General features: G+C 51.0%; 1 protein-coding gene across 1 annotated transcript in view; it reads left to right on the plus strand.

Annotated features, from left to right (window-relative positions):
* Positions 1 to 4,190: 4,190 nt before the first annotated feature.
* Positions 4,191 to 23,975, plus strand: part of ppp1r14d (protein phosphatase 1 regulatory inhibitor subunit 14D) — a 129,567-nt gene continuing 109,782 nt past the window's right edge. The window contains exon 1 of the mRNA XM_070878856.1: positions 4,191 to 4,419. Coding sequence (XP_070734957.1) covers positions 4,240 to 4,419 — 180 coding nt within the window. The 5' untranslated portion in view covers positions 4,191 to 4,239. The remainder of the gene's footprint in view (positions 4,420 to 23,975) is intronic.

Here is a 23,975-nt window from a genome sequence, read left to right on the forward strand (position 1 = left end):
ACCGGTGACTGGGCAGAGGCTCACGATGCCTGCCCCGAGGAATTAAAACCCTTTCACAGGCGCATGCATGAGCTATCACTACAAGCAGACTGCCTGATGTGGGGCAGCCGAGTAGTCATGCCTCTGCGAGGCAGAGAGGCATATGTCCGGGAGCTCCACCGTGAGCACCCGGGGATCGTTCTCATGAAGGCCATAGCCAGATCCCACGTCTGGTGGCCTGGTATTGACGCGGACTTGGAGCTCTGCGTCTGAAGGTGCACCATTTGTGCCCAACTCAGCAATGCCCCCAGGGAGGCTCCCCTGAGCCCCTGGCCCTGGCCTACCAAACCGTGGTCGCGGGTGCACGTAGACTATGCGGGCCCATTCATGGGCAAAATGTTCCTCGTAGCTGTAGATGCATTTTCAAAGTGGATCGAATGCACCATTTTAAACTCGAGCACAACCTCCACCACTGTGGAGAGCCTCGCAACCATGTTTGCAACGCACGGAATCCCTGACATATTGGTCAGTGACAATGGTCCGTGCTTCACCAGCGCAGAATTCCAAGATTTTATAATTGACCACGGCATAAATCACGTCAAGACGGCACCGTTCAAGCCGGCTTCCAACAGCCAGGCGGAGAGAGCAGTGCAAATCATTAAACAAGGCATGCTTAAATTCCAAGGTCCCACGCTGCAGGGTCGTCTGTCGCGACTGCTGTTGGCATACAGATCTCGTCCGCACTCATTGACTGGGATCCCCCCCCCCGCAACTGTTGATGAAAAGGACTTTAAAAACAAGGCTCTCATTAATCCTCCCTGACATGCAAGACATCGTTGAGGCAAAGTCCCGTAAGCTGACTGAGTACCATGACAGAAATTCGAGGGGGAGATGGAATGAGATAGGGGATAAAGTGTTTGTACTAAACTATGGCAGGGGTCCCAAATGGCTTGCAGGGACAATAACGGGCAAGGAAGGAAACAGGCTACTGGCAGTACAAATGGACAATGGCAAAACCTGCCGGAGGCATGTAGACCAAGTCAAAAGCAGATTTACCAACATCACTGCGGAACCAGAGGCAGACTACAATGTGGAACTCGAGCACACCTGGGGGGCAGACAGAGGGAACAACCTGAGGAAAGGGCAATCCCAACAGACAGCCCAGGCGAGTCAACAACAATCACACCAATCGAAACAGACAGCCCAGGCGAGATACCAGCAACCACACCCAAACAAAAACAGACACCAAGGCAAACAACTGAACCACAACTCAGACGCTCTACCTGATAGCATAGACCACCTGAGAGACTGAACCTATAAAGACAATAAGACCTTGGGGGAGGGTGATGTCATGTATCTTACATTATTATATATAACTGTATCCTAACATGCTATACATGACTGTAATAAGATATGACCTGTAACCACCAGCATAACTTACCACCAGGGGTGCACTTGCAAGAGACAGGTATATAAGGACAGGTCTCAGGCAAGTGCAGCATTCCAGAGCTGTGAAATAAAGGTGCAGGTCCAGAGTGACCTTGACTTCATTACATGCCTTGTGTGGATCTGTACTGAGGGGACAGGACTTTACAGGTGGCCAGGAGGGAGATGGCGTGAGGAGGAAGATTAGGTACGCTGACCCCCCGCACCACATCCTTATAACACCTCTTATGCGTGCCTATCCTGCTACTGCATCTAAGTGTCTCCCCTGTGGCTGCATCAGGGGTCTGGGAAGGCTGCTGTAGTTCTTGTGTCGGCGTTACAGATGTCCTTGTCGGACACCCTCAACCAGCTTTGGGCCTGGAAGGGCTGGGTGCAGATTGGTCACCACCCTCCTGGGAGGGTTCAGTCTGACTTGGCTCGGGCGAGGCCATGTGTGGAGGCACTGGCGGGGTGACAGGACTGGGGCCAGGAATGGTGTGATCCTGAGAGAGCACATCATCAGGATCCTGGTCCGAGGAGCCTGAGTCACTCCCTGGGGGGGACACGTTACCACCACCACCAATCTGAGGGAGGTCAGGTCGGTGCTGTGGCGTGACACCGCGAACACAACACTGAGGTGTCGGGTGCTATCGAGCTGAGACTGCATGAGAGCAGCCAGAGTCTCAAGGCCAGCAGACATGGCAGCAGTTTGACGCTTCTTGGCAGCAGTACTACCTCAACTACATCAGACCCCGCACTCCCAGTATCTGAGCTGTCACATGTGGGTGGAAGCAGTGACGCATTGATGCCATCAGTGTCTTCCTCTTTCTCATCAGTCACATCCCCAAACCATGGAGTGTGCTCCACACTGTCACCAGGGCTTAATCTCTCATTGTCCTCACTGCTCTCATTTGACATCTCAGTTGAGATGTTGTGAAGGAACTCATCCAGGCCTCCAGCTTGTCTGCGAGGTCTCTCTTCACTCCCCACTGTGCTGGGTGTGCTGCCACTCGGTCTCTCATCTGTAAGCATAAATGGGAGAAGGGCTACCGTGAGAGGGAGGTGGGAGATTGACGTATGGAGCCTGCAAATAGCAGACTTCCAGAAGGAAAGGTACAGTAGGCATTGGCTCATTCAGATAGAGAGCGCATGAAAGGACGGCCTCACTTACCCATGTTGCCCACATCGGCGTCACCAGGATCCCAGGCCACAGGAGGCGTCTCATCTGCAAGCATAAATGGAAGAAGGGCTGCCATGAGGGGGAGGTAGGGGATTGATGTGTGGAGCCTGCAAATAGCAGACTTCCAGAAGGAAAGGAACAGAAGACATTGGCGCATTCAAGGAGAGAACGCATTAAAGGAGGGCCTTCAACTTACCTACATCGGCGTCAGCAGCTCCGTGGCCCACAGGGAAGGCACTGTGTCCGCCCACAAGTGCCTCAACACTCTCCTCCAAGGGTGTGAGGACCTCGATCTCTGCCTGAATTTCGATCGGGGGCCCACCGCAAATATTGCGGCAGTGATGGCTCAAAAAAGTCGGGAGGTGCGCCAGGTTTGTGGCGGCCCTGAATTTTGGCCCCGAAATGTTAACCCGAGATCTTCTCAGATGTAAGTAAAAATTCCCATGGCACTATGAAGGAGAGTACTCCCCAGTGTCCTGCTCAATATTTATCCCTCAACCAACATTACTAAAAAAAAGGCTCTCTCCACCAATAGTAATTGCTCTTTTCACCAATTGGAGCTTTCTTCATCAGTGTGAGGAGCTCACTCCACAACTCGGAGGAGCTCTCTCCACCAATAGTAATTGCTCTCTAAACTACTCGGAGGCACTCTCTCCACAACTCGGAGGAGTTCTCTCCACCAATAGGAGGAGCACTCATCACGAATAGGAGGAGCTCTCTCCACCAATAGGTGCTCTCTTCACCAATAGGAGGAGTTATCTTCACCACATGAGGCGCTCTCTGCACCAATAGGATGCGCTCTCCACCAATAGGAGGAGCTCCTTCACCAATGCTAATTGCTATGTTCACCAATAGGAGGTGCTCTCTCCAAAGCAGCAGGCCCCATTCAGGTTTTGAATCTGCTACCTGGTGAATTATTGTTAATCTAATTATACCAATAAGTTTACAGCACACTATAAATACAAAAAATAAGGAAACTACCTGTGGCATGATAAATATCAGCAATAAAATGTTAACATTTTTGCAACAAACTAGAACTTTATTAATGCAACAACAATAACTTACATCTACATTAGCGGGGTAAAATGTCCCAAGGTGCTTCACACGAACGTTATCAAACACAATTTGACACCAAGCCACATAAGGAGATATTAGGACAGGTGACCAAAAGCTTGGTAAAAGAGGTAGGTTTTAAGGAGCATCTAAAAGGAGGAGAGCGAGAGGTAGAGGTGGAGAGATTTAGCGAGGGAATTCCTGAAAAATCTTAAGAAATAAAACTGCCATTCAAACTACTGATCTGTAAGCTGGTTGATTAACCCTGGATCAATTAGTTATATCACGTAGCAACTGTTGACTGGATTATTTTAATCTGTGTAGCTTTATTTATGCTTAAATCATTGAATCGAGCAGCATTTCATGCTGACAAGATTGGGACTGTGCCATTGTTTTCTCAGGGTATTGTATGTCCAGACTATCACACAGACTGCATTTGTGTGCCGGTCGGTGTCTCCCATCTGCCACTGAAGATAAGGGGGAGGGGGCAAAGGAGTGACGACTGCACTGCTCTCGCTCTCACACGCACGCACAGGGCTGCTGCAGCTCAAAACTGCGAGGTGTCTGATTGCACTAATCAGTCAAGTCAGGTCAGTCCCACGATGGCGGAGCCCAGCGCGCAGTCCCGTGTCTACTTCCAGTCCCCGAGCAAGGAAGAGGAGCCTCAGTCGCAGCGGAAACTGGGCAAGTTCACGGTCCGGTATGACAGGAAGGACCTGCAGAGGAGACTGGACATCGAGGAGTGGCTGGACTTTCAGCTCCACCAGCTGTATGGATGCGAGGTGAGTGCCCAGTGCGGCTAATCCCTCACCTTGACTCAGGTTCGGGCCTGTGCGTGGATACTAAAGAGCTCCTGCCGGTTTATTATTAACTCCTGGCGTGGTTACGGGTCTTTCAGAGAAACACTGTGGAGAATAAAACCGGCCATCTCCAGCACCCTTTCAGGAGCTAGGTGTGTTAGGTGAAAGACCTGGGCTAACATCTGTGAATGGAAAGCATTTACATGTGGCTTTACAGTGACAGTGTGAAGCGTCTGTGAACCTCAAATCGGATGAAGAAGTAAAACATCTGTAACACAAAGCTATTGTTTTGGAATGGGTTATGCTGAGCTTTATAGAGATTGCTGAATTACCATGTTTGACGACATGGTGCAGACTGATGCTTTCACAATAGGTCAACAATCTTATTGAAACTGCTTTGTTTGTGTGTCTGTGGGAATGTGGGTGAGTGGGATTGGGTGAGTGAGGGCCTGTGGGTGAGCGTGAGTCTGTGGGAGTGTGCGGGTCTGTGCGAGTGTGTGAGTCTGTGCAAGTGTGTGGGTCTGTGGGTGTGTGGGAGTGTGCAGGTCTGTGGGTGTGTGTGGGTCTGTGGGTGTGTGGGAGTGTGCGGGTCTGTGGGTGTGTGTGGGTCTGTTGGAGTGTGTGTGTCTGTGGGAGTGTGTGGGTCTGTGGGTGTGTGTGGGTCTGTGGGAGTGTGTGAGTCTGTGAGAGTGTGTGGGTCTGTGGGAGTGTGTAGGTCTGTGGGAGTGTGGGTGTGTGGGAGCGTGTGTGTCTGTGGGAGTGTGTGGGTCTGTGAGAGTGTGTGGGTCTGTGGGAGTGTGGGTCTGTGGGTGTTTTGGAGTGTGTGGGTCTGTGGGTGTGTGTGAGTTTGTGGCTGTGTGGGAGTGTGTGGGTCTGTGGGACTGTATGGTCCTGTGAGAGTGTGTGAGTTTGTGGCTGTTTGTGGGTCTGTGGGAGTGGGAATGTGTGGGTTTGTGGGAGTGTTTGTGTATGGGTCTGTGGGAGTGTGTGAGAGTGAATGGGCCTGTGGGAGTGTGTGAGAGTGTATGGGTCTGTGAAAGTGTGTGGGTTTGTGGGAGTGTGTGAGTGTATGAATCTGTGGGAGTGTGTGGGTTTGTGTGGGTCTGTGGGAGTGTGTGGGTCTGTGGGAGTGTGTGTGTATGGGTCTGTGGGAGTGTGTGGGTTTGTGGGAGTGTGTGAGAGTGTATGGGTCTGTGGAGTGTGTGGGTTTATGGGAGTGTGTGAGTGTATGAGTCTGTGGGAGTGTGTGGGTCTGTGGGAGTGTGGGTCTGTGGGTGTGGGAGTGTAGGAGTATGTGGGTCTGTGGAAGTGTGGGTCTGTGGAAGTGTGTGGGAATGTGTGGGTCTGTGTGTCGGTGGGAGTGTGTGGGAGTGTATGGCTCTATGGACGAGAGTGGGTCAGTGGGAGTGTGTGGGTTTGTAGGAGTGTGTGACAGTATGTAGGTCTGTGGGAGTGTGTGGGTCTGTGGGAGTATGTGGGTGTGTGTGAGTGTGTATGGATCTGTGGGAGCGTGTGGGTTTGTAGGAGTATGTGGGAGTGTATGGCTCTGTGGGAGTGTATGGCTCTGTGGGAGTGTGGGAGTGTGTGGGTCTGTGGGAGTGTGTGGGTCTGTGTGAGTATGTGGGAGTGTGTGGGTCTGTGGGAGTGTGAGTATGTGGGTCTGTGGGAGTGTGTGGGTTTGTGTGAGAGTGTGTGGGTCTGTGGGAGTGCGTGGGTCTGTGGGAATGTGTGTCTGTGGGAGTGTGTGGGTCTGTGGGAGTGTGTGGGTCTGTGGGTGTGTGTGGGTCTGTGGGAGTGTGTGGGTCTGTGGGTGTGTGTGGGTCTGTGGGAGTGTGTGGGTGTGTATGGGTCCGTGGGAGCATGTGGATTTGTGGGAGTGTGTGCAAGAGAGCAGGAGTGTCTAATATTAGTAACCTGTTTTTCTGGCGCCCTCATCCAAGGTGTGCCATTTTTGTCCGCCTCCAAGCGTGCCGAAAAAAGACGTCGGTATTCTGGCCGCTCCCCAACCTCTCTTCGGTCGTGAATAATAAGACAGGAAATCCTGTCAGAGATACCACTCAGTTCTGAAACACACTTGTATTGCAGTCTACTTAATATATAATACAATTTGATATCTTCTACTATGGATCAGGGATTTATCTGGGTTGGGCCGTTACCTTGCCCATTCCCCAGAGCTCGTGAGTTACAACTAGTCTGGCATTACACTATGATCACTAATATTAGACACTCCCGCTCTCTTGCACTCACTCAGATGTTGGGTGGCTGCTGCTTGTGCTGCAATGGCAGTTGCGACGTCGGCCTTCAGACGCTGCATCATGTTTGGGTCCACAAGTGTGCGAACGAAGTTGGCCACCATTTCCATACTGGAATGAATGGGCTCCAAGCTCTGCACAAAGCCCTGTGCCAAGTTGGTGCTAGACTGCTCCATGCTCCTTGACTTTGCATGGAGGCTTTCTGGTAGGCTTCCCATTGCACCAAGCTTTACATTGTGCATACCCGTCAGCGTTCTTCTGTGGATTGCCCCATTGAAGTTCCCATCTGAGTCCTTTGCAGCAGAACCTTTCTGCAATCTTGCCCTCTGGCGATCTGGCACCTGCGCTATCCTTGTCCCCTGCCCTTGCTCCAGACCACTCGGTGCCCAGTGTCTCACCACGTGCAGATCCCGCCTCTAATCTATCTTCTAAGATATGCACAGTGTCAGTATCTGAGCTGGTGGCTGAGAGTGAAATCAAGTGATGGTGCTGTGTCATAGAAACATAGAAAATAGATGCAGGAGTTGGCCATTCGGCCCTTCGAGCCTGCACCACTATTCAATAAGATCATGGCTGATCATTCCCTCATACCTTTTCCTGCTTTCTCTCCATATCTCTTGATCCCTTTAGCCGTAAGGGCCATATCTAACTCCCTCTTGAATATATCCAATGAACTGGCATCAACAACTCTCTGCGGTAGGGAATTCCACAGGTTAACAACTCTCTGAATGAAGAAGTTTCTCCTCATCTCAATCCTAAATGGCTTACCCCTTATCATTAGACTGTATCCCCTCGTTCTGGACTTCCCCAACATCGGGAACATTCTTCCTGCATCTAACCTGTCCAGTCCCATCAGAATTTTATATGTTTCTATGAGATCCCCTCTCATCCTTCTAAACTCCAGTGAATACAGATCCAGTTGATCCAGTCTCTCCTCATATGTCAGTCCTGCCATCCCGGGAATCAGTCTGGTGAACCTTCGCTGCACTCCCTCAACAGCAAGAACGTCCTTCCTCAGATTAGGAGACCAAAACTGAACACAATATTCCAGTCATCACTCTCTTCTGGGTGTTGCCCCACTGCCTGGCCAGGTTGCACCTCTTGGGTATCACAAAGATAAGGTTGTGATGCGGGAAAGGGGGAAAGTAAGAGGTGCATTGTTGCCCCAGTTGCAGCTTGTAAATCAGAGTGTGGGATGATAGGGAAGTGGGATGTGAGAAGCAGGAATAGGTATGAGCATATCATCATCTTCGATAGTTTCAGCCCCACTAGTGGCCACAGCCTCAGCAATGGACAATAATGGCCAGCACTCTCTCCTCCATGGGATTTAGGTCATACAGGCGCGCCTGTCCCCTTCCAGTTAGCTCCTGCTGCCTCGGGTTGTGCAGCAACTTGTCCTGCAAGGAATTGTGTCAGTGAGTGTCGTGCAATCTGTTTGGTGATGTGACTGTCATGGTTGAAAGCTGGCAGTGTATGCAAGCTGTGAGATGTGTGTGTGAGGCTTGCAGCTGTGCTAAGTGAGGGTGAGATGAAGCATATGAATGTGAGGTACAATTGATGGAGATTGTTGGTAGGTGAGTGATGGGAGTATGGTGATTTGAGCAGTGGCTGAAGCTACTGGTGCAGTTGGTAGGATATGGCATTTGAAGATGCATTCATTGTCCTGGACCACTCGAATTAGGTCATTAAACTTCTTGCGGCATTGCATCCAGGTCCTTGAGGCTTGACTCCTGGTATCTGCTCCCACTGCTTTTTGACCTTGTGTCTGGAGGGTCTCCCGGCCCCCTGTGATTTGAGCCGTGGCTACTGGTGCAGTTGGTAGGATATGGCATTTGAAAATGCATTCACTGACCTTGCCCATAACTCTTCTCCTTTCTACCTCCTTCTCCAAGATCTCCAGCAGTGTCCAAAAACCATGAAGCCTGTGCTCTCTCCCGTTGTGCCATTTTTCACTCTTTCCCAGGTCAGAGTCTCTTCAACCACGACTCCCAGCACCTGCTCCAGCCACGATACACATCCCCTTTAAGATGTGCAGGCCAGCTTTAAGCAGTGCAGACTTGATTTAAGTGGTGCTAGCCTCTCATGATGTTGTCCCCCTGTTGATGTGTCCAGTTAATGACCTGGCTGGATGCAGAGATCATTTAAATAAGCAGGCAGTACAAAGTTGGCGTGCTATCTATATTGCAATCAACGGACAATTGTACATCACAATCCCCACATCTGTTTTCGGGTGATATCTAATTTAGCCCCACAACGTCTCAACGTCTTAAGGAGCCCCACATAGATGGAAACAGATGCCTAGCATTAGAGTTATGGGAGATGACCAAAGAGATGGGCTTTGAAGATGGGCGAGACATAGAGGTAGAGAGATTTAAAGGAAAAGTTCTAGAGTGTGGGGATGAAAAGAAAAGAAAGCTTAGCATTTATATTGGCCTTTTATGACCTTAGGATCATTTTGTAACCAATGAAATACTTTTGAAGTGTAGTTATTATTGTGTGTAGGAAATGCGGCAGCCAATTTGCACACAGCAAGATCCCAGCGACAGCATTGAGAAAATGGTCAGATAATCTGTTTTAGTGATGTTGGTTGAGGGATAAAGATTGGCCAAGATACCAGGGAGGTCCACTGCTCTTCTTTAATAGTGCCATTGGATCTTATACGCACACCTGAGAGGGCACCTCCGACAGTGCAGCACTTCCTCAATACTGCACTAGAGTATTAGCGTGGATTTTGTGCTCAAGTCTCTGGAGTGGGACTTGAACCCAGAACTTTCTGGCTCACAGGTGAGAGAGTGCTACAGACTTTACTGAGAGAGTGGTTTGAATGTGGAAATCGCTACCACAGAGAATGGTTGAGGCAAATAGCACAGATGCATTTAAGGGGAAGCTATATTCGCACACGAGGGAGAAAGAAATAGAAGGATATGCTGATAGGGTGAGATGAAGTAAGGTGGGAGGAGGTTTATGTGGAGCATAAACACCGGCAGGGACCTTTTGGGCTGAATGGCTTGTTTCTGTGCTGTAAAATTCTATGTGACTGAGCCATGGCTGATACACAAGCACACAAGGAGATAACTGAAGGCTTGGCCATTGAAGGTGGAGTGGGGGGAGGGGGGCAAGAATCCAAAGAGTCCATGAATCCTCTGCTCCTTGTTGGCACATGATGCTGGAAGTGAACGGTAGGATGAGGCGAGGCTGTGGAGGGATCGGAAGGAAGCTGAGTATTTTGAATTCAAGGCATCGTGGAATGGGAGACAATGGAGTTCATCAAGGACAGAGTAATAGAGGAGCGTGGATGGGGAATAGGCTGAATATAGTTAGGGAACGGTCTCACCATTTCTGGTCATCTAACCGAGTTGGATCTGATGAGACCATTATAGTTTTATTGAGAATGGTGATGCTTGTATTCTTGGGGATACAAATGCTCAGCTGGCAAACATGAGTACCTTAGCTCAATTAGTCATTCATTCATTCTGAGCAAAGAGCCAGTCTTTTCACAGAAGTGATAATGTTTTGAAGATGTGTTGCAGTCTATGGATTGACTGTTTGCTGATAATTATAATCCAAATGCTGGGGCTGCCTTGATGGCTTCAGGATTTTATTCTGGAACCGAGGTTCAATCCCCCCCCCGCCCCCCGGGGTCTATGGCGGATTGATTGTATTGTGTTCCTAACACAGATGAGACTGCACACAGGGAGGTTAAAGTAACAGTGACCTCAGTCTTTATTAAGACACTCCAGAGTGAGGAACAGGCCTTAGGGGCCAGCTTATACACAGTACTACCCAAGGGATGCTGGGATCCCTTGGGACTTCAGGGGATGCGCTCCCTGGTGGCGGAACATGGGAGAGAATGCTTTACAGATACACAACATCACTCCCCTCCAAAGTCAAAGTGAAAACTATTTACAAGGTGAAGCAGTTGGGAGCCTTTCTTTCCCTGGTGGACCGCCTCGATACAAATGTCTGTTCTGGTGTGTTGGCTGTGCCCTCGCTGGGCTGGTGTGTTGTTGGCCCTGCAGGGCTGCTGGGTGAGCCTGGCCTTGCTGGGCTGTTGGGCATGATGGGTTCGATTTCCTGGTCAAGGGTGGTGTCGTTGATCCTTTGAGTGTGTGTTGTGGGCTCGAAAAAGGTGGTGTCTGCTGTGGGTTGTTCAGGGCAGTCTGTGAACCGCAGCCTCGTTTGGTCCAGGTGCTTTCTGCAAATGTGTCCATTGTCTAGTTTGACTACAAACACTCTACTCCCTTCTTTAGCCATCACCATGCCCGCGATCCACTTGGGACCATGTCCATAGTTTAGCACATACACAGGGTCATTCAGATCAATTTCCCGTGACACAGTGGCGCGACCATCGTTTACATTTTGTTGCTGCTGCCTGTTCTCTACCTGATCATGCAGGTTCGGGTGAACCAGCGAGAGTCTGGTTTTAAGTGTCCTTTTCATGAGTAGCTCAGTCAGGGGCACCCTTGTGAGCGAGTGTGATCTCGTGCGGTAGCTGAGCAGTACTCGGGACAGGCGGGTTTGGAGTGAGCCTTCTGTGACTCGTTTGAGGCTCTGTTTGATGGTTTGTACTGCTCGCTCTGCCTGCCCATTGGAGGCTGGTTTAAACGGGGCCGAGGTGACATGTTTGATCCCATTGCGGGTCATGAATTTTTTTAATTCGGCACTGGTGAAACATGGCCCGTTGTCACTGACCAGTATGTCAGGCAGGCCATGGGTGGCAAATATGGCCCTCAGGCTTTCAATGGTGGCGGTGGCGGTGCTTCCCGACATTATTTTACATTCAATCCATTTTGAAAAAGCATCCACCACCACCAGGAACTTTTTACCGAGAAACGGGCCTGCATAGTCGACATGGATCTTTGACCATGGTCTGGAGGGCCAGGACCACAAACTTAGTGGTGCCTCTCTGGGCGCGTTGCTCAACTGAGCACACACGCTGCATTGCCGTACACAGGACTCTAAGTCAGAGTCGATACCGGGCCACCACACGTGGGATCTGGCTATCGCTTTCATCATTACTATACCCGGGTGTGTGCTGTGGAGATCCGAGATGAACGCCTCCCTGCCCTTTTTGGGTAGCACTACGCGGTTACCCCACAACAGGCAGTCTGCCTGAATGGACAGCTCGTCCTTTCACCGCTGGAACAGCTTGATTAGCTCTTGCATTTCAACGGGGATGCTGGCCCAGCTCCTATGCAGTACACAGTTTTTTACGAGGGACAGCAGAGGATCTTGGCTGGTCCAAGTCCTAATCTGGTGGGCCGTGACAGGTGATTTATCATTTTCAAATGCTTCCATGACCATCAACAAGTCTGCGGGCTGCGCCACCATCAACAAGTTTGCAGGCTGCGCCGTTTTCACCTCCGTGGTGGGCAATGGTAGCCGACTGAGAGCATCCACACAGTTCTCGATGCCTGGCCTGTGGCGGATGGTATAGTTATATGCTGATAGCGCGAGTGCCTACCTTGGTATGCGGGCTCAGGCATTAGTATTTATCCACTTGTTTTCAGCGAACAGGGATATGAGGGGCTTGTGATCGGTTTCCAGCTCAAATTTGAGGTCAAACAGGTACTGATGCATTTTCTTTACCCCGAACATACACGCTAATGCCTCTTTCTCAATCATGCTGTAGGCCCTCTCGGCCTTAGACAAGCTCCTGAAGGCATAGGCGATAGGTTGCAACTTCCCCGCAACGTTGGCTTGTTGTAATACATAAGCGACTCCGTACGACGATGCGTCACATGCTAGCACAAGTCTTTTACACGGGTTATACAATACAAGCAGCTTGTTGGAGCATAAAATGTTTCTGGCTTTCTCAAAAGCAATTACTTGTTTTTTTCCCCATACCCAGTTCTGACCTTTACGCAATAACACATGTAGGGACTCGAAGAGGGTGCTTAACCCCAGTAGGAAGTTACCAAAATAGTTGAGCAGTCCCAGCAAACGACCGCAGCTCCATGACGTTCTGTGGCCTGCGTTCCTGATAGCCTCTGTCTTGGCGTCTGTGGGCCGAATGCCGTCCGCCGCGATCTTTCTCCCCAAAAACTCCACTTCTGTTGCCATGAAGATGCATTTCGACCTCTTCAGCCGTAGCCCTACGCGATCCAGTTGCTGGAGGACCTCCTCCAGGTTTTGTAGGTGCTCGACGGTGTCCCGACCCGTGACCAATATGTCGTCCTGAAAAACCACCGTGCGTGATACTGACTTGAGTAGGCTCTCCATGTTTCTCTGGAAGATCGCTGCAGCTGACCGAATTCCAAATGGGCATCTGTTGTAGATGAACAGTCCCTTGTGCGTGTTGATACAGGTGAGGCCCTTCACAGACTCCTCCAGCTCCTGCGTCATGTAGGCCGAAGTCAGGTCGAGCTTGGTAATCATCTTGCCTCCTGCCAGCGTCACAAATAGGTCGTCTGCCTTAGGTGGCAGGTATTGGTCCTGTAGCGAGAAACGATTAATAGTTACTTTATAATCGCCGCAAATCCTGACCGTGCCATCACTTTTGAGTACTAGAACATTTGGGCAGGCCCACTCACCGAATTCCACTGGGGAGATGATGCACTCGCGTTACAGCCTGTCCAGCTCGATTTCCACTCTCTCCCTCATCATTTGAGGTACCGCTCGTGCCTTGTGGTGAATGGGTCGTGCCTCTGGGACCAAGTGGATCCGCACCTTTGCCCCGGAAAATTTTCCAATGCCTGGCTCAAAAAGGGAAGGAAATTTGTTAAGAACCTGGGTACATGAGGCTTCATCGACATGTGATAGCACTCGGATGTCATCCCAGTTCCAGCGGATTTTGCCCAGCCAGCTCCTTCCAAGCAGTGTGGGGCCATCACCTGGGACAATCCAGAGTGGCAGTTCATGCACCGTGCCCTCGTAGGTGACCTTGACCATGGCGCTGCCCAGGACAGTGATAAGCTCTTTGGTGTACGTTCTCAGTTTCGTGTGGATGGGGTTCAGGGCTGGTCTGAGTGCCTTGGCGCTAGCCAATCCATCATGAGTAAAAAGATGTTTGAGCCTCTCAAACATCTTTTTACTCATGATGGATTGGCTAGCGCCAGTGTGCACTTCCATGGCTACGGGCAAGCAATTCAATTTTACTTTCAGCATTATAGGTGGACATTTCGTCGAAAATGTGTGCACCCCATGTACTTCAGCATCTGCCTTCTCTCTCTGAGGCTCGAAATTGCTTTGATCCACCATGGATCGATCTTCCTCTGCCACGTGGTGGTTAGCAGGTTTTGCAGAGCTTGCAGCTCATTTGCAAGCTCGTTGGAGGTGCCCCATTGTTCCACAGCTTTTGCAAACATACCCTTTGAAGTTGCATGAATAGGTTGAATGGAAGCCTCCACAACGCCAACATGGTGTGAATTGCCTTGCATTCATCCTTTGTTGCGGACTCTGAGTCATCTGGGTCCCCTGAGGCCTGCTGGTAGTTGCAGATTCATGGGTTCTGCCCTGTACATTTCTGTTCGCAAACACAGTTCCAGTTAATTTATGAACATTGCTAGCACTTGTGTGCTGAGAGATTTGTTTGGTGTTATCACTGGTGGACATAAACACCTGTGCTATAGCAATGGCCTTACTGAGGGTCAGTGTCTCTACAGTCAAAAGCTTTCGTAGGATGGTCTCGTGGCCAATGCCCAGTACAAAAAAGTCTCTGAGCATTTGCTCCAGGTAGTCATCAAACTCACATTGTCCTGCAAGTCACCTTAGCTCGGCGACGTAGCTCGCCACTTCCTGACCTTCAGATCGCTGGCACGTGTAGAACTGATACCTCGCCATCAGCACGCTCTCCCTCAGGTTAAGATGCTCCCGAACCAGCGTACACAGCTCCTTATATGACTTATCTGTGGGTTTCACCAGACCCAGAAGATTCTTCATGAGGCTGTAGGTCGGTGGCTCGCAGACCGTGGGGAAGGCCGATCTCCTTTTTGCAGCACTTCCTTTTCCGTCCAGCTCGTTGGCTACAAAGTACTGGTCTAGCCGATCGACATAGGCTTCCCAATCCTCACCCTCCAAGAACTTCTCCAGGATGCCCACAGTTTTCTGCATCTTTGCGTTGGATTCGTATACTCGTCGCCAGTTATTGTGTTCCTAACACAGATGAGACTGCACACAGGGAGGTTAAAGTAACAGTGATCTCAGTCTTTATTAAGATACTCCAGAGTGAGGAACAGGCCTTAGGGGCCGGCTTATATATAGTGCTAGCCAAGGGATGCTGGGATCCCTTGGGACTTCAGAAGATGCGCTCCCTGGTGGCAGAACATGGGAGTGCATGCTTTATAGATACACAAGTTGATCTCAGCTTGAGGCCTTGCTGAGGATGTTGTAGTTAACCCTGGGTTAAGGAGTGGCAAGTCAGCCAGGGGCCTTGCACTTCCGTATCAACCAACACCGCTGCTCATACAATAACAACTTGGCCTCGAAATTCCACTACTTAGCACCTGCAGTTAAGGCCAGTTTTGGCCACCAAAAATGGTAGCGACCTCGCTTCTGACCACTTCCTGTGCGGGTCGTGGCGGATGCTATTTTGGGTATGTCAGTAGCATGGCCGCAGGAGGAAGAATGCAAATGAGGCTGACCTTGATGCCAAGCAGTGTGTAACGCTGATTTGGTGCATGACCTGTTATTTTGTACTTCAGCACTCCATTGTATGCCCTCTCCCAAGCACGCACAGCTGAACGCATCACGGATTGCATTTTGCTTTTGTACTGGTTCTAAAAACACCGCTTGCTCCCAGTCCTGGGGCTCTAGTTGCAGTCCCCCTTGGATGGAGCAGAGGCAGCAACGGGGGCAAGCTGCTCACCGAGGAGGAAGGCTCTCAGCATGAGGCCTTACCCACCTAGGGTCTTCAGGGAGCACTTCTCCAGCCTGCACCAAAGCCAGGAGCAGTGTGTTCATCAGCTCACCAAGATGGTGGTCACAGAATTCTGCCACCGACTGCAACCAGACCTTGAGGACAGCCCTGCCAGTGGCCCTCAAGGTAACCGTGGCCCTCAATTTCTTCGACAGTGGATCCTTCCAGGCTGGAACAGGCGACATAGCTAACATCTTACATTTCATCGTCCATTGCTGCATCTGGGAGGTCACAAAGGCTCTGTAAACTAGGAGAGGGGACTTTATTGTCTTCTTTCTAAACAGAGAGAAGCAGGAAGAGCATGCACATGGTTTGCAAAGATGTTGGACTTCCCCATGGTGCAGTGCACCATCGATTGCACGCACATGGCTTTGCGGGCACCGTTTCTAAATGCTGAGGTGTACCGCAACCGCAAAGGTTTCCACTTGCTGAATGTGCAGTTGGTGTGCAACCATGCTCAGGACATCATGATGGTTAATGTCCAGTATCCTGGCACAAGTCATGATGCTTTTATTGTGTGCCAGGCCACTGCTCCCTCAGTCTTTGAGCCACCAAGACAAACTAGAGGGTGGCTACTGGGCGACAAGGGCTGTCACTTGACCACTGGCTCATGATTCTGCTCCGCAACCCACGTGGCTAGCATGCATACAATGAGAGCCATGCTGCCACACGAAACATCATAGAGCAGACCATTGGGTTGCTGAAGCAACGGTTGCGCTGCCTGAACCGCACTGGAGGGGCCCTACAGTGCTCACCGGCGCGTGTCCTGATTCGTAATGGCCTGCTGTATCCTCCACAACCTGGCCATCATGAGGGCACAGACCTTGTCACCAGGGATACAGCACCAGCCCAGGAGAAGGAGCTGCAACATGAGGAGAATGCGGAGGAAGAGTAAGTGGAAGAGAAGCAAGTGGAAGAGGAAGGAAGGAGGCAACCTAGACAGCCCCTTTCTGACCGGGATATCCGGGTTCAAATCATTCACCTGTGGTACCAATGAACGCAACCCCAATTACCCATTTCAACATTAGTCCCACACCTTACCGCTCCTCTTCATGACCAGCACAGCGTCCTCTTCACCACAATGCTGAATTAAAAGCCACCACAAAGCAAACTTTCCAATACAACTTTATATATGTATCCAGCCAATATTACATCAAAAAATCAACTAATCACCCTTGTGCATTTCCTTAGTGAATGTCGTGCATCTACCTTTGTCTCTCCTCGTGCTCCGATACAGTGTACCCCAGTGGCTGCAGCAGGATGGTGGAAGCTTGCTGACTTTCAGTGGGGGAGACTGCAGATCGCCTTGCAGGACAACCTTGAGGAGCTTTGCGCCTAGTACGCCCGGCTTTGGACTGCACCACCTTTGGCATGGGTGGCAGCAGTCTGGGTTGGCTGGCTGACAGGCAACAGCAAGAGCACTGGCAGCGTGGCAGAGGTGGGAGTACGAATGCTGTCATCCCAAGAGAGGATAGCAAGGTCAGCCTCCACAGAGCCACTGCTACTTCCCCGAGGCAGTGCCTCAGTAACCCCAGTAATTTGCTGGAGTACAGATTGCTGGACTGCTGTGATGACCTGAAAGCCCCTTTCAACACTGGAAAATCCTGCTATGATAGCAGCAGTCTATGCTTGCGTGGCAGCAAGCTGAGCTTGCATGATTTCAGTGAGCTCCCTTTGCAGCACTCAGGCATTGGGTGGCTTCTGCTTGTGCTGCAATGGAAGCTGAGACATCGGCCATCAGACACCCCACGATGGTTGAGTGCACAGGTGTGTTGATGGATCTGCCCACCCCTCCCATGCTAGAAAGGATGGGCTCCAAGTTTGGCCCAAAACCCTGTGCAAGGCTGGAACTGGACTCCTCCATGTTCCTTGACATTGCATTCAGGCTTTCTGGAAGGCCTGCCAATGTACCAAGCATTTCATTATGCATACCCATCAGCCTTCTTCTGTAGGCCGCCCATCAATGTCCTGATCTGAGTCCTGTGCAGCTGAACTCAAGTGCAATGTCGCCCTCCGAGGAGTTGGCAGCAGCCCTTTTGTGCCCGGTGTCTCACCACATGCAAATCCCATGTTTAACTTACCCTCTAGACTCCACAGAGTGTCAGTATCCGAGTTGGTGGCTGGGAGTGTGAAATCAAGTGGTGTTTCTTCTTCTTCTGCACTCTCCTCTGCCTCTTCTTGTTCAACCACTGGCTGGGCAGGCTGGATTTCTTGGGTGTTTGTAATGAGAAAGGCACAAAGGTAGGGTTGTGGTGAGGGGAGGGAAAGCAAGAGGTGTATGCTTACATCATGCACAGCTTGTAAATGAGAAGAGATTGTGGGATGAGGGGGAAGTGGGATGTGAGAAGCAGGATAAGGTATGAGGATACCAGCATCTCGTATTCTTTCAGCCCCGCCTTTGGCCATGGGCTCAGTCTTGCCCTTGCCGAGAATGGCCAGCACTGTCTCCTCCATGGGGGGGGTGATGTCATACAGGTGAGTCTGTTCCTCGCCGGTTAAGTTCTGCTGGCGCAGTTTATGCAACACCTTACCTGCAAGAGCAAAGGAAGTGTGTCTGTGAGTGTGGTGTAATGTGTTTGGGTGATGTGCCTGTCATGGTTGAATAACTGACAGTGTGTTCAAGCTGTGAGAAGTGGGTATGAGGATTACAGAAGGGGTAAGTGTGTGAGGGTGAGGTGTAGCTATGAATGCCATGTGCAAGTCGTGGTCGAAATTGTTGGTAGGTGTGGCGCATTGAGCAGTGTGTGAGGCTAGTGGTCCTGATGGTAGGAGGCGGCTTTTGAAGATGCATTCACTGACCTAGTACAGTCGTCTGAGGTCATTAACTTTCTTTGTGCACTGGAGCCAGGTCCTGGGGCGACACCCTGCAGTGACTGCTTCGGCGATCTGGTCCCACATCCTGGAGGGCCTCCTGGCCCCCTGTGGGTAGAGGATCTCTCTTTTGAGTGTAATGGCTGTCTTGCTCTTTTTGCTTTAAACGTCAAATTACACGCACACTTAGTAGTAGAAAAGGCCAGATCGGGTCTTTTATTCAGACATTCATATGAGCCACAAAACTTCACAACTCTCTGCTTGCAAAGGCAGCTCTCCAAGAAGTGACACACCTTTTGAGATTCCAGTGTTACTGATGTCCGTGTGTGTGTGTGTGAGTGACAAAAACCAGTTCCATCTCTTATACTTAAAAAGCCTTTGAACTCATTTCTTTGCATTTAGACAATCACAACTACCGCGTAACTGCTTTCTGAATCATTTAACATACAGATGATGTCATCAAAAGTAACAAGTTACACTCAAATACTTAACATACAGCCAATAATCAGCTACTCATTATCCCAAAGTCAAGTCTCACTGCCATAAATCGACTCCCACCATGAAGTACTATAAACATACAGGTGATCAAAACGTCACATTTGAATCGCTCTGATCGTCGAGCAGCCTCTTTCGATCCAAACATCCAATCTTCCTGTTTTTTAATCCAAACTTCAATCTTCCAATTTTTAACCCTTTCGATCTCCAGACCGCATTGAAGCAAAGAGTTCAGAAATGCAGGCTTGCGCTCCCACATTCACCACCTGCACAAAGACCTGAGAGCTGTGTCCGAGACCCAGGGTGCCCTTTTCTTGGCCTGTTGAGACATTTTGGTTTGCGGTGAAGCAGTTTTAAATTTTTGATAACCAGAAGGCAGCTCACCTTTAAGAGGTGCAGTCTATCTTTAAGAGGCACAGGAAGCTAGCCTCGTGCGAACAATGCGAACTTTGCCCACCCCCGGCCAATCAGCAATGTGCTCAGCGCTGGGCTGTGCGCTGCTATTAATGTAATTAGCAGGCAGCATGAAGTTTACAGGCCTGGTCCAATTTCACCCCCCCCCTTGTGTTTATACAGAGCCTTTCACTTACTGAGATGTTTCGAGGTACTTTGTAGTCAGCTGTCTGAACCAAACAAGTGTAGGAGTTTGGCTCTGTGCCAATTTTATATTCGATAATGTTCTTGTAAAGTGCCATGTTAACGGCCCGATATAAATGCAAGTGGTTGTTGCGCTTCTTATAAAAGACGGTGAGTAAAACCACGGGAGAGCTGCTAGTAAGTTATAAACGCATGGTGACAGTACCACATACATTTCACACACACGGAAAGAGGAAATAAATTAGTTTGCAGTCCAGTAGTAAACATGATTAGATAAGGATATTTAGTTGAATTGATTCCTTAAACAATAATTACCCTGTGATTGACGATAGCCAGCTCCTCCCGCTCCATGTACAACACAAACCATTTCCCATGTCCGATACTAACCTGTTTCGAACATACAAAAATAACAGGCAGGAAAAGACCAGCTGATCTCTCAAGCCTGTCCCACACAACTTGATAATTCCCATGATCTTGAAGACACGCAGAGAGTCAGCTCCCACCACATGAATGTATTCCAGAGGTCCACTACACTCTGGGAAAAGAACCAACTAAAATCCAGTCTATTCTTTATCTTACATAGTTTAAACTCCTGTCCCTGTTCCTCCCCTCTCTGTTAAACTGGTATAATCTCTCAATAAGGACGCTATCCAGCCCTTTTGTTATTTTATATATCTCTTTCAGGTTGCTTCTAAGTCTACACTGTTCTAAAGTAAATAGGGCCAGCTCCTTGAACCGATCTAAAGTTCTTCAAACTAGGAATGGTCAGAAGGTTGAGAGTTCAAGTCCTACTCCAGGAACTTGATCACATAAATCTAGGCTGACACTCCAGTGCAGTACAGGTTGAACCTCCCTTATCCGGAACCCTGTTCTGGATAAGGGATTTTTGCGGAGGGGTGGTCATGTTAAATTGGACGGTACAGGTACTGAGCAAGGGGATATCAGGGCTGGCTGGCTTGGAGCTGGGAGTGCAGCAGAGAGATCATGGGGGGGCGGGGGCGCGGTGGATCGCAGGGTCAGGCCAACGATTGCGGGAGTCGACAGCGAGGAAAGACTTCAATTTGTTCTTGTCGGAGAGCTGTACATGCGCCAACCAGTGGGCGGGAATGGTTCCTGTCAAGGGGTGGTTCCTGATAGGGGAGTTTTGGATAAGGGAGGTTCAACCTGTCCTGAGGGAACTTTTCTGCTGCACTGTTGGAGCTGCTGTCTTTCGGGTGAGATGTTAAACCGAGGCCCCGTCTGCTCTCTCAGGTGGATGTAAAAGATCTAATGCCACTATTTCGAAGAAGAGCAGGAGAGTTATCCCCAGGGTGTTGGCCAATATTTATCCCTCAATCAACATTAAAAATGATTATCTGGTCATTATCACATTGCTGTTTGTGGGAGCTTGCTGTGCGCAAGTTGGCTGCCGCGTTTCCTACAGTCATCATCATTATAGGCAGTTCCTCGGAATCGAGGAAGACTTGCTTCCACTCCTAAAGTGAGTCCTTTGGTGGCTGAACAGTGCGAGAGCCAAAGACCCTGTCACAGGTGGGACAGACATTCGTCGGGGGAAGGGTAGGGTGGGACTGATTTGCCTGACCTCTGCACGTTCGAGGTGTTGAGATTCGAAGTGCTCAATGCCCTCCCGGATGCACTTTCTCCACCTAGGGCGGTCTTCAGCCAGGGACTCCCAGGTGTCTCTACATTACAACTGTGACTACACTTCAAAAGTACTTTATTGGCTGTAAAACGCTTTGAGACATCCAGTGGTCGTGAAAGGTGTTATGTAAATCCAAGTCTTTCTTATAACTATATCACCCACCATATATAGTCCTCTTGGAGCGACATTAGATTGCCTGCGGCCTTTGATTGGCCAACAAGATTGAACCTAATGATATTCGGGTCAGAGCTGGCCAGGTGTTTCCCAACATGGACATTTGATACAGCACGGCAGTCTCTGCTAAAAACCACCTCTAGAATTGGTCTGTTCTCACCGAAAGCTTTTTGTTAACAGCCTGATCATCTCCACGACTTTTCTGTGTCCTGCTGCGCACGCGCGCCGTAGTCTCCGCCCCCTTTCTGCGCACGCGCACTCGATCCGGTCGCAATTGCGCAGTACGATATGCGAGGAAGCCAAAGCGCGTGCCGCTCGAGCCCAGAGTTGGGGCTTTGGCCCAGAATATCGTTGTGGTCATCCACACCCACATTTTGGCGGCTTTCTGTGGGAAAGACGGGGGGGGAGGGAGACTAGGGAGAGAGAGGGAGCGACAGAGGCTTGGGGGGGGGGTCGGTTTCTGAGAGAGAGAGGAACTGAGGAGGGGGGAGGGAGAGAGACTGGGGAGAGAAAGAGAGAGACTGGGGAAGGGGAGAGAGAGAGAGAGACTGGGAAAGAGAGAGAGTGAGAGTGAGTGGGGGAAAGAGAGAGAGGCTGACTGAGGGAATGGGGGAGAGAGTGACTGGGGGAGAGGGAGAGCGTGACTAGGGGGGAAGAGAGAGATTGGGGGAGGGGAGAGAGAGTGATTGGGGAGGGGAGAGAGAGAGAGTGACTGGAGAGGAGAGAGAGAGAGAGTAACTGGGGAGGAGAGAGAGAGAGTGACTGGGGAGGGGAGAGAGAGAGAGTGACGGGAGGGGAGAGAGAGAGATTGGGGGAGGGGAGAGCGAGATTGGGGGAGGGGAGAGAGAGCGAGATTGGGGGAGGGGAGAGAGAGAGAGATTGGGGGAGGGGAGAGAGAGAGTGATTGGGGGAGGAGAGAGAGAGAGAGAGTGACTGGGGGAGGAGAGAGAGAGAGAGTGACTGGGGGAGGAGAGAGAGAGAGAGAGTGACTGGGGAGGAGAGAGAGAGAGTGACTGGGGAGGAGAGAGAGAGAGAGTGACTGGGGAGGAGAGAGAGAGTGTGACTGGGGAGGAGAGAGAGAGAGTGACTGGGGAGGAGAGAGAGAGAGAGTGACTGGGGAGGAGAGAGAGAGAGTGATGGGAGGGGAGAGAGAGAGATTGGGGGAGGGGAGAGAGAGAGATTCGGGGAGGGGAGAAAGAGAGTGATTGGGGGAGGGGAGAGAGAGAGTGTGACTGGGGAGGGGAGAGAGAGAGTGTGACTGGGGAGGGGAGAGAGAGAGAGTGACGGGAGGGGAGAGAGAGAGAGTGACGGGAGGGGAGAGAGAGAGTGATTGGGGGAGGAGAGAGAGAGAGTGATTGGGGGAGGAGCGAGAGAGGGTGACTGGGGAGGAGAGAGAGAGAGTGTGACTGGGGAGGAGAGAGAGAGAGAGAGAGATTGGGGGAGGAGAGAGAGAGTGACTGGGGAGGAGAGAGAGAGAGTGTGACTGGGGAGGAGAGAGAGAGTGACTGGGGAGGAGAGAGAGAGAGTGATGGGCGGGGAGGAGAGAGAGAAAGTGACGGGAGGGGAGAGAGAGAGAGAGAGTGACGGGAGGGGAGAGAGAGAGAGATTGGGGGAGGGGAGAGAGAGAGTGATTGGGGGAGGGGAGAGAGAGAGTGATTGGGGGAGGGGAGAGAGAGAGTGATTGGGGGAGAGAGAGAGAGAGAGAGTGACTGGGGAGGAGAGAGAGAGAGAGAGTGTGACTGGGGAGGGGAGAGAGAGAGTGATTGGGGGAGGAGAGAGAGAGAGTGACGGGAGGAGAGAGAGAGAGTGACGGGAGGAGAGAGAGTGTGACTGGGGAGGGGAGAGAGAGACGGGAGGAGAGAGAGAGAGTGACTGGGGAGGGGAGAGAGAGATTTGGGGAGGGGAGAGAGAGAGATTGGGGGAGGGGAGAGAGAGAGAGATTGGGGGAGGGGAGAGAGAGAGTGAGAGATTGGGGGAGAGAGAGGTGGAGAATGGGGAGGGGGAGAGAGAGAGAGTTGGAGGAGGGTAGAGAGAGAGAGAGATTGGGGGAGGGGAGAGAGAGAGATTGGGGGAGGGGAGACAGAGTGATTGGGGGAGGGGAGAGAGAGAGAGAGTGAGGGGGAGAGAGAGAGTGACTGTGAGGGAGGAGAGAGAGTGACGGGCGGGGAGGAGAGAGAGAAAGTGAGGGAGGGGAGAGAGAGAGAGAGTGAGGGAGGGGAGAGAGAGAGAGATTGGGGAGGGGAGAGAGAGAGATTTGGGGAGGGGAGAGAGAGTGTTGGGGAGGGAGAGAGAGAGTGATTGGGGGAGGGGAGAGGAGAGTGATTGGGGGAGGAGAGAGAGGAGAGAGAGAGTGAATGGGGGGAGAAGAGAGAGAGAGAGTGTGACTGGGGAGGGCAGAGAGAGAGTGATTGGGGGAGGAGAGAGAGAGAGAGAGTGACGGGAGGAGAGAGAGAGAGAGACGGGAGGAGAGAGAGTGTGCTGGGGAGGGGAGGAGAGACGGGAGGCGAGAGAGAGAGTGACTGGGGAGGGGAGAGAGAGAGAGATTTGGGGAGGGGAGAGAGAGAGATTGGGGGAGGGGAGAGAGAGAGATTGGGGGAGGGGGAGAGAGAGAGAGATTGGGGGAGAGGGGAAGAGAGAGAGTGAGAGATTGGGGGAGGGGAGGGAGAGAGAGAGATTGGAGGAGGGGAGAGAGAGAGAGATTGGGGGAGGG

Source organism: Pristiophorus japonicus, chromosome 4 (genome assembly GCF_044704955.1).
Source record: "Pristiophorus japonicus isolate sPriJap1 chromosome 4, sPriJap1.hap1, whole genome shotgun sequence".
In the NCBI taxonomy this organism is placed as follows: domain Eukaryota; kingdom Metazoa; phylum Chordata; class Chondrichthyes; family Pristiophoridae; genus Pristiophorus; species Pristiophorus japonicus.